The 12,444-nt window shown below is 37.3% G+C and overlaps 2 protein-coding genes across 2 annotated transcripts in view; one reads left to right on the top strand and one right to left on the bottom strand.

Moving 5' to 3' along the window:
* The first annotated feature begins 236 nt into the window (after positions 1–236).
* Positions 237–12,444, top strand: part of wrn (WRN RecQ like helicase) — a 94,404-nt gene continuing 82,196 nt past the window's right edge. The window contains exon 1 of the mRNA XM_067258024.1: positions 237–741. Coding sequence (XP_067114125.1) covers positions 730–741 — 12 coding nt within the window. The 5' untranslated portion in view covers positions 237–729. The remainder of the gene's footprint in view (positions 742–12,444) is intronic.
* On the bottom strand, positions 6,462–7,494 carry purg (purine-rich element binding protein G). The gene has a single exon (XM_067258411.1). It carries the CDS (start codon positions 7,482–7,484, stop codon positions 6,462–6,464), a length of 1,023 nt encoding a protein of 340 aa, XP_067114512.1. The 5' UTR covers positions 7,485–7,494.

Genomic DNA, 12,444 nt, shown 5'->3' with positions numbered 1-12,444 from the left:
GCAAACTTTTTTGGTGTCCCTTGAGTCAGTCACTGAATTTTGTATTCCAGGTAGTATCTCACTATGTTTACAGGGTATAGGACGCTGCAATGTGGGTTTTATCCAGTCATGCATTGTATATCCAGAAGTGATTCGTGTTTTTTTTCTGTCTTTACCTTTGAACTTTTCATACTGATATCGACAGAGACAAGTCCATTTGCTTGTTTGCTTATCATGTGACCACATGACCATGTAAAGAAATATATTGTGGGTAAAGTCCACTGGCCACTTCCCAAGAACCTTTGACTGCAAAAAGGTAGAGAGTCTGGGCAAACAGCTTCAGCTCGTTTGACACCTATTTCCCGTTTTACTGAAAGATCCAAAAATGACTGTTCTGGAACTTCAACCATTGACCTCTATAATTATATTGATAATTGTTCAACTTTATGTAAAAAAAAAAAAAAACTGAACAGAACGAGAGAAGAATAAAATGCTTCTGCGATCATCCTCCAAAACCTGTCTAGTGAGCTCTTGGAAACTGAAGTGATATAGATATGAAAGTGAACCTCCGACACAACCTGTGACGCAACCCCTCAAACTGCCACAAACTACAGTATGGATGTTGATATAATTCTGTTATGATATTTGAAGGAGTATTTCAAAGGCTAGCTAAACAAAACCATAAGCTTAAGAAATATTTAATTTGAATGATTGCACCCGAATATCTCAATTGTGTTCACAAATGAAGACATGAGCAGTTATGTGAGTATAGTACTCTTGATAGTTCGGATATGTGATAAGCTGTAATAAGTTTAACTCATAGTCAACACTTTTCTTATGTTCATTTGTTGTTGATTCAACACTCTTTACACAAACTGACAACTGTAGTTCTTGAGGCTAGAGAACAATGCATAAGACAGAACAGCATGCACACAGCCTTTATCAAACAAACTTTTCTAAAATGCTACCATATTTACAGATCACAAATCAATTACAACTTGTTGATGATACCACTTTTGGTAATATGTAGAAAGATGCTAATTCAGTATGCTCCTCGCAAAATACCAGGGTGTAGGAGAAAATGTAAAATCTTACCATTTCAATTATTGCTGTGCACAAAGACAAACTCATGACAAATGGATGTGTTGACATGCAATTTATTCTTTGCCGTTTGAGGGACACTTGCAAAAAGGAGGAAATGGCTTGACCTCAAATATATTTCGGTTGCAGACTTTCAGGAAGTTCCCACCACTGCAACAGCTCACACCTCCAAACCTTGCACATTTTAGTTCATACACCGCCAAAATGACCGCAGTAGAATACGCCTGTAAGGGTTTGCTTTAAAGAAAATGACATGTTGTGCATGAAAGTAATTAGTGCTCTCTATATAGCTATATTTTTGTTGTTAAAAAGGAACCTGAACCGTATAAATTGTGTTAATCTAAACCGATTTATTTTGTCCATCATTTGACTGAGGAAAAAGTCACTTGACTCATCACTTCTCACACTTCTTTCTGTATATCTTGTCATGTCCTGTGAAGATTTACTGCAAGCAACATTATTAGTCATAAAGAAAACCGAAAAAAACAGCCAATTCCAATTTATTTGGTAAAACTTTTATTGGACAACAAAATCTGAAAGAATTATGATTAATATAGCTGTTAAACACGCAGATTTTCATGTTTATCAGCCAAAGCAATACAACTGTTCAAATGACAATCAACTCGAGTTTTTCCAAGAACGCATAACATCAACTTTTCCAAGACACGCCATCACATTTCCATCTCTGAACTTTGCTACATGTAAAAGCTTATCAAAGACATGATTAAAATCATTAGCATAAAAAAAGGATTTTCATTAGATTGTTTTCAGATCTTTTGGAGCATACACAGAGGCAGCATAACTGTAAATAAGGCTCACATATATGATATTTACTTCCTTTGGCTAAAATATCCTTGGTACTAATTACTTCCAAATCAGTTTGTGAGGGATATTTTCTGTCTGCAGGGGTGTCTTTACTGTCTCATAACAAGCTATTTCAATCGGTAAAACTCCCATGTGCCAGTGAAAACTGGAAACTACAAACTCTACTGGTGTACAATGTTGGTACAGTCTGTCTAGATAGATGAGGTCATGTCCATTGATAGTATTTACAGTTAATCTACATTGTTTTCATTTGGGATAACACTGTGGCAGCCATTTAATCATATGACAAGAAGTCCAACTGTTTATTCTACTCTATAAATATCCTGTAAGCATGCATGCAGCTGGAGTCCATTTAAGCACCTTTATATATCATGATATAGCACCATTTTTTAGTATAGTTTTCCTATGTTAGGACCCAACTGTTGGCATGCAGAACCTTTAAAAATGTGTTTTTTCTCAGATTTTCTAAATGTTGCAACCTTTTACAAACATTACAAGGCAATTAATGAATACTCATACAGTACCATACATGTAAAAACATTAACTAATACGGTACACACGTTAAAGAAGGAGCTAAAATACAGAAGAATAGCTTTTTAGTTTTGATACTTATATATGCTATTAGGACAATAGGACACGCTAATGTTGTACACTACATTTATCCAAAGACACACAACATTTTTGCTTCATCATAAAAATGTTATATCATTAGGAAAACACTTATACTTCTAAAATCCCACTGCAAAAAAATGCCATGTGAAATACAAACAAAATTAACAAACCAACCTAGGGTTTTTAGTACCCATATTTTAACAACACACTACCTAAATAAATATAAATGAGTAACTCATGTATGTGAAGATGCTGTCATGTTTTCAAAGCCTGAACCTTTTTTGTATCTGAATTAAATGCAAAAAGCTTATTATTACCAGTGTTTTTCGAACGCTAACATTGCACTTGTATAATTAGTTCCTAAAACATGCTTGTACACACGTGTATTGTGCATTGCAAATATTTAGGAAACAACTGTTTATTTATTTTGTCCTTGGAATAAATAGGTAACTTTTTCCAAATTAGCCTTCTCTTGAGAATAGAAATTATACTTGTTAACAAAGCAGTACAATCAAATTGTAAAGATGTTTAAGGCTTAAAAGGTAGGCAACGCTATAATTAGAAATAACAGTCCTAATTGGATCCATGGGGGGGGGGGGGGGGGGGCTGTTGTAGGTGTTACCAATACATAAAACAGTATACCATTACACAAATCTATATTTAATATTTTCATTATATGTTAGGATTCTATGTAATTATATCTCAAGTTTATATATTAGAGGAATAAAGGCAATCAAATCTTTGTGCACATCATTAAAGTGCTTGTTTAATCATGTCTAGAGATTTAACTACAATTGTGCAAGGGTCATCTAAAAGATTTACCCAATGCACTGTACCCAAAATAATAGTACTGGAAAATGAATGCAGATCATTATAACATTATTTGGGGCTATGATTGATAGGGCAAAAAAAGAAAAAGCGTACTATTGCAATTAAAATGTCTATTGTTATCATCTAAAGTTACATGGATGGATATACAGATAATGAGTTATAAGCAAAAACGTAAACTGAAAACAACATATTCTATCATAAGATATTACACAAAAGCGGATAATGCTAAATTGCCCATTTTTACGATATGAAAAGATCTCAATATGTTAATGGCAGTGGTTGTATGGATTGTTAGTTGCACCTTTTTACCAATCCAAGCAGATGCAACAATGGTATAACACCCATATAAACACTGTAAGACCTTGACCTCAGTACAAAGGGGGTCAGAGTTGTTCAAGTAAAACATCTGTAAGAGGAAGGGCTATTACCTTCACAACCACTATCTAGGTCACCTTATATTCAAACAGAGCTTGTTTGATTCCAAACAAACAATATAGACTGGATTTCAATCATTTGGCATAAATGTCATGTGACATTGTGCATGATTGTCAATTTGAACCAATGTGTCTTGTGGTCCCACCATGTCAGTAAAGTTTAAAGCAGCAAAGTAAAGTGCTATAAAAAGTGCTTTCTTGGAATAGTATTTTAATAATTATGAGCCATACACCATTTAAATATATGTCAAGCAAAATCATAATCAACGGTTAAGAAATAAGCCTAGTGTGATCATCATTTAAGTCTTCACCTAAAGCCGAAATTTGAATAATTGTTTTTCTCAACAATACATTGCAAAAGGGCAATTTTAAATAATGGCCAGAAATAATTGCCATATTTGGTATCAAGTTAAAGTATGCAACTTGGAGTTTTGGAGAATACAGTTGAAAATGTTGTTGGAAAGTAAGTTAAGTTGTGCTTTAATTTATTATCCCATAATGCCATACCCATACGGGGAGTCAGGTGGCTGAGCGGTGAGGGAATCGGGCTAGTAATCCGAAGGTTGTCAGTTCGATTCCCGGTCATGCCAACTGACGCTGTGTCCTTGGGCAAGACACTTCACCCTACTTGCCTCGGGGGGAATGTCCCTGTACTTACTGTAAGTCGCTCTGGATAAGAGCGTCTGCTAAATGACTAAATGTAAATACGTCTTTAACAGTCCTCATAGAACAATTTAAAATCGTCTTTAAATTTGATACTACAAAGTGAACACTTTTATGCTTTTCATGTACCTTTTCAGTTGACAAAAGCAAACTGGACCATTACCTCTGAAAAATCTAAATATTGGACTTATCAGGATATATACGCAATTTTTTACCTTATCTTCTATAGTTTACCGTACTCCTTTATATTTCTCCAAAGAATTCAGATTTCATAAACAGAAGTCACATAGGAAAAATAATCTGCTTGCCGACAGACAATACACTTAAGAGTTGAATGAGCCTAATACAAGGTTGCTTATACATGCTTATGGTTCATCTCTCCTCTGGATTCCAACCAGGAGAATATGAATATCCAGCTAATTAATAAAAAAACATTGCCATTCAAATTCTATGGGAGAACTTGGGGGTGGCTGTGGCTCAGGGGGTACAGAGGGTTGTCTGTTAATTGCAAGGTTGGCGGTTCGATCCCTGACTCCTCCTAGGTCATGTGCCGAAGTAACCTTGAGCAAGACTCTGAACCCCAAGTTGCTCCCGATGGGCAGGCCGGCGCCTTGCATGGTAGCTCGATGCAGTCGTTATGTGTGAGTATGAATGGGTGAATGAAGAATCCCAAAATATGGGAAAAGATAAGGAAGTTGAAAATATCACCAGCCATGTTTAAATACATCTGTGACAAGCAAAAACTACTGAATGGCTCAGGGAGGTCCTTCTTTAACATCAGCCTCCATGTCTTATGTACTTTTTAACATTGTAGGAATTGGGAACACCCACTTAAATTACAACAGAATGATCTATGTCATGATGCGTGTTCCTTTTCATAGCACCACAAAATTGTTGGCATGATTCAAGATACAAAAATATAGTATAGAGAACTATAAAGAAAATCAATTTGAGTAGAGGTTTTACGTCAAACATCAATTGATTATCAGTCACACTTACACTACATGCATGAAAGGAAACCACTGTCAGATGGATTGTGACAAGACTGATAAGGGCATATTTTATAGCCAAACTATTAAAGTTGCATCTCTAAATGCAAACTAGTCTCTTATAGATCCTAATAGCTAGATTTTCAAGTAAGGATTTTTCAAGGCATCATTCTGAATGTTCACTTGAAGCTTTTCTATTGTGAATCACTGAGAGCATGACCAAAGAGAGTGCTGTTACGAAATAATCTACCTGATCATCATCTGTGCTCAGCAGGGTCCTCTGGAAACATCCTTCCTCAAACAGTGTTATGGGTGTGGAATAAGATGGTGCAGCAACTGGTTTATAACTTTCAGTGCCTGATCAACAATAATTATTGACAAAGTTTCTTTTGTGGTAATGCATTAGATAGTTACTTGGAGGACATTGTAATATTCACCTTATATCATGTAGGCTACACTATTTCAAGCAATTTGTGAGGTGACCAAACGCTAAACGAATCCAAATTGTCCACTAGGCTATAGTTTTGCTTAATCTGCACTCTGGACGAAGACGGACATGACAACTAAAATAACTGATGGTTGAACTGCGTTGTTTAGCACCCATCAGCAAATCTACCCGTGTAATAAACTACAGAAGTCATAACATAGGCAACACATTTTCACTCACTCTCACACACATGCGCACTTTTAGGCTCACTAATCACCGCGACTCTTAAACGGACACTGCAACGACAATAGAATATTTCACAATGCTTCAGAATTGGACCACAATCTATTGGAATTTTGTATAGCCTACCATTTCATTGTGCATCACCTTGCACCATTGGAAAAACAGACGCCATTATCCTATATAAAATGAGTGAAATTGGAGAAGCACGAGAAACAATGTGAAAGTGCTCGTTGACAAGCGTCATACAGTACAGTATAGAGGTTCATTTATCATCTTATTCTATGATAGTCAGGTTTATATTTTCCTTCATTGTTTAAGACCACCTTGACACCTCTAAAACCCTTAGCATTGCCAATGTCAATCCTCTTGGTCCTCACTGTCCTCGCGAGGCTCCGTCCTCTTTTCCCTGTGGCAGGTGAAAATGTGCCGCATTTCCTCCTCATACCTGAGGAAATTCTCACCAAATCTAGCCCAAGCTTTTAAGGGAACGGTGATGGTGTTTCTATATGGCTGCCGTACCTCACTTATCTTTAAAAATACACCGAACCGGTTGGAACCGACGTCGAAATAAAAACGTTTGTTGTCCACGCGAAAAGATGCTGCTTCTGGAAGCTCGGGGGTTTCGTCATGGTTCCTTAAGCCTCTTCCACGATCATCTGGGTTCTCGTCGCCATAGTCTTCGATCAGCTGCGACAGTGCGTCTCTGAACTCAATTAGCCCTTGAGCTGGCAACACTATGGTCTGTTCAATGCCCTGGCCGTAGTAACCCATAGTGCCGTGTCCTCTGCTGACCGTCTGTCTGATGCGAAGGAACCTGCCTCTCTGGTTTTCTTTCAAATCCAGATAGTACTTTCTATTGTCTCTCTCTATGAATTCACTTTTCAGGACCCGATGAGTATGCTCCTCCGAGGTTGCAGAGCCGGTAGGTGACACAGATGCTGTGTGGTGATCCTGCTGTCTTCGGCGAGAATCGTGCGGGCGGCTTTGGCCATTGCTTTGCTCCTCTGGCCGGGGTACCAAAGTACCTCGCAACCCAATACGAGCGTAATAATCGATGAAGTCTCCGAGGCAATACCGTAAATCTGGTGCCATTGACATAGACAGCGTCAATTTGCTTTTTCTTATGTTGTCATGCCGGCCTCTGCCAATCCAAACCTCTGCAATTTTCAAGAAACGTCCCCGTGTACTTTGTTTTACGTCCAAATAGAATCTTTTCTTTTGAATGTCGACACGTTTAGAGGCAAGCTCTTGAATATCTATACCCTGCTGCTGTGTGCCAGGCTGAACATAATGTTGAGGATATGCACCTCTCGGCATTGAATCTGATGTAATCCTTCCTCTACCCTTTTCCATCCCTCTTGAACATGTATCAGCCATCATAATTCCATTGACACTGTAGTACGAAGCAATTCCCCCATTCCTATCTATTTATCGTGCTTGTAATGAATAAGGTTTGCTCGTTCATTAAGCTTGCCAACCAGCTTGTAGCTACTGACAAGTTTGAAAGATACCTGGAATGACCTGAAAATGGCAGCTACTCGGCAGGAGTCATCAGCTGATCGAGTTTCTGTGTCCTGATTAAAGGTCATGCACAACGCTTCATGCCATTTCCATCGTCAACTTTGGAAAACTAGGCTACTTAGCATCCCTTTTCCTTGCTTATCACGCTTTTGTCTGCTGAGATGCAAGCTAAGAAAGCGGCTAGCCTGATGAAATGAAAAATCATCCAATCCAGGCCCACTTTAGAGGGCGCTGCTTCAGTAAAGAAAGCGGAATGAACCCAATGAACCCATCAACCCCCCCCCCCCCTCCCAACAGAAAATCTCGCTGTTAAAGAGACATGTATTAGGAAATGAGTTTCAGATTCTCTGGTTCTCTTTAAGCCGTGTACTATGACGGCTCGTCCACCACTTTATCAAAATGAAATGACATGATTCACATGAACGATAGGCTACTTAGGTCAAGGTCCTTTTTAATAGACCTTTACTTGATTGATAAAAAAAACACACACACCTTCTAAGCACGTAGCCACATTTTTTTTGTTAATGTTTTTTTTGTGTCGGAAAAATGGAGGATAGATGTATGGATTTAGGTTTGTTTAGCAATTATAGGCTACTGTTAACTATTATGTAGCTATGATAATTATACTGGGATCATTTAGATTCAGATATATGTAGCTTCAGCCTAAACATTTCAAATCACAAACTACCATACAGCCATAAGTTAAAAGTAGCCTGGCCAGGCACGGACTGGGAGTAAAAATAGGCCCTGGACTTTGATCCAGACCGGCCCACCAGAACCGGTCCCGTATACGCCACCACAGCGCGCCTGCCTGAAGTGATGCTAGTTAGGGACTTCCACGCTTAATGCGGGCGCGCGAGTGAATATTTTTGGCTGATTTGAGCGAAAAATGGTTTTTGGAGCTTTATGTAAAACAAACGAACATAGACGTTTTTTCAATTGATAAAACATTGTCTAGTGAAGGTAATTACATTTACGTTTCTTAGCCTGTTTTCCATCTTTGTGTTGTCTCTACTAGCTAACTTTCGATCTGTCAGTGGCATTGTTGTGTATAAGCGGCACTAAGGGCTGCATAGACGTTCATTTGGAATAGACCAACCGTCCTGGGGGAAAGGGGGGCCGGCCAACGGTGTTGCTGGCCAACTGTGTCGCTCAATCTTATTCCAAAATTTGTATTAGTAGTAAAAAAAATTATAAGGCAAGCGGCCCTCTGGCCCAGAAGTGCTTCGGCCCTTTTGATATACTTTTAAGTATGCTTTGAAAATAGTTCACTTTTGTTATACTTATAATAAGTATACTTAGAAACAAAAAATTGTATAAATTTCTTCTGGAGTAGGATGTAGGCTACGTTTTCTTTTATTATACAGAAAAAACAGTCAAAATACTTTTAAAATACATTACAAGTTTTTTTTTTTTTTTATCCATCTTGTATATTCTAATTATTCATGTCTAGGATATATTATGCATTGCACATTGAATCTTTTTTGTTACTGAAGCTGTAACCTTAATTACGGCCAAAACATTTTGAAGCCTTATACTCTTATACGATACTAATAATTATCAATTGGAGAATTAATGGAAAAAACGAAAAAACGACTTGAAAAAGAAGCAGACAGAAGGGTTGCATTATGCATTTGAAGGTTATACTGTCAAACTGACTTAAGAACGAAATAACAACGTGAAAAAATGAAGATAGCGTGGCTCGTTGGCTGGTCAATTCCCATGATGCAAGGCGGTGAATAGTGTTAAAATTTGCTGATAAATGTGCAGTTTGTTCGAAATACAAATGTAACTTCATAAATTTAGTTTTTTTATTGTGTCTGCTTAGAATTTAGTGTTTTGTTGCGTGGTAATTGTCATTGTTGTGCTGGTTTACCATTGTAACCATGAGTTAAATGACTGTTACGTTTGATAAGAACAGCTGGGTTAAAGTAACATGTGACTACATGCAGTAATTAGTTTCTTTCAGCTAATAATAAGTGTCACTTTGCGAGGGCCCCCGTTCTCGTCAAGTGATGCAAGATCGGTGGTGTTGGAGGGGCCCCTAAACATATAAATATTATAGTAAATCATAGTAAATGGACATTTATTAAGTTTACTTTTAAGTACTTACATTAATTGAAAGTGCATTTGAAAGTATTCCAAAGTATATTTTGAGGTACTTTAGGAAGTATACTTCATAAACTGAAAGTGCACTACACAGGCTACTTTACAGTATTCAAAGGTAAACTTCAAATACACTATAAGTGTACTTTAAAGTGTACTAAATGACCTAAAAAGTGGGCCAATTCAGTTGACTTTGTACAAAAATAGTATATAAAAGTACACTGCTAGTATACTTTAGGTACCATGATAATAGTACACTTTTTATACTTAAGTATACTTACATATTAAACTTGAAGTATACTTATTTTTTGTAAGGGGCTAGCTGATAGAATGAATCTTTCTGTCAGAAGGCAGGCCAGAAGGATGCACGACACTGAAAAGGATTCACTTTGTTTATTAAGCGAGCTCGGATCATGTGACCGTCCACGGCAGAGTAGTTAGCATGAGTGGGGCAAATGTCTCCCAGAAGTTCTTATATCCATTAGCTGGACATGTTCAAACATAGAATGTACAGAATTGTTTCCTTATATGGTTTAGCATGATCAGTACATTGATCCTTACTGTCTCCTAAGAGTCTGGACATTTGTGCATTCCACATCTATATTCGTTCTGTAAGGGGCCTCACTGGATGACCTCTTGACCTCAGGAAGGAAGCCTCATGTATACATAAACTCTGCATATCACTAGCGTATTGCATTTCTTGCATCATGTGTGTAAAAGTTTTTTCATTAATATTGTGAGACTGCGTTGCACACTATTAGTGGCGTTCGCGTCCGATCGCGTACTGTAAGATTTAATCTTTCACTCTCAATAAAATACAGCAAAAAAGAGCCGAAACTAGTGTGTATAGTAGATAACATCATGCTACATCTAGCCAGTGTATCGGATTTTTGCTTAATGTGTGTAAAAGTTGTATTTAGATCGATATTGCGAGTAGGCTACATAAACCTAAGTTTGCACACTTTGCCATGATGTTATACGAACTACAACAGTGACTTTAGAGAACTACAACTCTGCATTAATCTGTCTGACAAGCCCCTGAGCTTGGTGCACTGTGGGAAAGCAAGCGATGGCAAGAAATTTGCATCGCTGTAGTGGACATGCAGAGTAAGCCTTCAGTTAGCTTGCCCCGGACCAGGTTAGTTTTGCAGCATAACGGTGCATGTCCACTACAGCGATGCGAGCGACGTGATGCTTTCCATTCATTTTCAATGGAGCAAGGCAAATTGCTTGCGTGGTGCATTGTGGGTAGTGACGCGATGCGATCCAAGTGATTCGAGTTGAGATTTTCTCAACTTTATGTAAATGAGGAGTGATTTTCGTGGGCGATGGCCAATCGGACAAACTGATCGTCTGTGTGGCTGCATACCCATTCCTGTTTGATAGGTCTCTGTATTCGTACAGATATGTTAACAAAAAAAATGAAGAATGGCGCAGGGTCGCCGATGTTGTTGGTGCTCCTGGTGGGTTTTTGTACTTTTAAATTCTGTCTCGTAACAATACGTAACTGTGCTAGCTTGCTAACCCCGTCGACGGTACAGTACACAACTGGTTACCCTGAGTGCCTGGTGGCATACTGTAACATTTAATCTTTTACCCTGAATAAAATACAAAAAAAATATCATGCTACATATAACTATTGTATTGGATTTCTTACATCATGTGTGTAAAAGTTGTTTCATCGATATTTTAAGACTGTTGCACACTATTAGTGGCGTTCACTTCCGATCGCGTACTGTAACATTTCATCTTTCACTCTGATTAAAATACAGCAAAAAAGAGCCAGAACTAGTGTGTATAGTAGATATGCACCATGTAGTCACCATGCTACATTTAGCCAGCGTATCAGATTTTTGCTTAATGTGTGTAAAAGTTGTATTTTGATCGATATTGCGAGTACGTACCCTTACGAAAAAGAAGTATACTTCAAGTTTAATTTGTAAGTATACTTAGATATAAAAAGTATACTATTACCATGGTACTTAAAGTATACTAGCAATGTACTTATTTATATACTATTTTTGTACCAAGTAAACTGAATTGGCCCACTTTTTAGGTAATTTAGTACACTTTACAGTACACTTATAGTGTATTTGAAGTTTACTTTTGAATACTTTAAAGTAACCTGTGTAGTGTACTTTCAGTTCATGAAGTATACTTCCTAAAGTACCTCAAAGTATACTTTGGAATACTTTCAAGTGCACTTTAAATTAATGTAAGTATTTCAAGAAGTAAACTCAATAAATGTCCATTTACTATGATTTACTAATATATTAGTCATGGCCCCATGAGCCTCTTGCATCATGGGAATTGACCAGTCATTCTTCATTTTTTCACGGTTATTTTGTTCTTCAGTCAGTTTGAGTGTAACCTTCAAATGCATAATGCAACCCTTCTGTCGGCTTCTTTCTCAAGTAGCTTTTTCGGTTTTTTCCATGAATACTCCAATTGATAATTATTAGTATAGTACAAGAGTATAGGGCTTCAAAACGTTTTGCCAGTAATTAAGGTTACAGCTTCAGTAACAAAAAAGATTCAATGTGCAATTCATAATAGATTTTCCTAGACATGAATAATTAGAATATACAAGATGGATGTAAAAAATGTAACTTGTAATGTACTTTAAAAGTATTTTGACTGCTTTTGCTGTATAAGAAGACGTACATCCTACACCAAAAGAAATGTATATATTTTTTTGTTTCTTAGCATACTT

The sequence above is a fragment of the Osmerus mordax genome, chromosome 20 (genome assembly GCF_038355195.1).
Source record: "Osmerus mordax isolate fOsmMor3 chromosome 20, fOsmMor3.pri, whole genome shotgun sequence".
NCBI classification, from domain to species: domain Eukaryota; kingdom Metazoa; phylum Chordata; class Actinopteri; order Osmeriformes; family Osmeridae; genus Osmerus; species Osmerus mordax.
The sequence above is the reverse complement of the archived record's forward strand: the minus strand, read 5'-3'. Positions and strand labels throughout refer to the sequence as shown.

Coding starts and splice junctions, on each gene's coding strand:
- purg (XM_067258411.1), bottom strand. CDS start 7,484: ATGATGGCTGATACATGTTCAAGAGGGATGGAAAAGGGTAGAGGAAGG.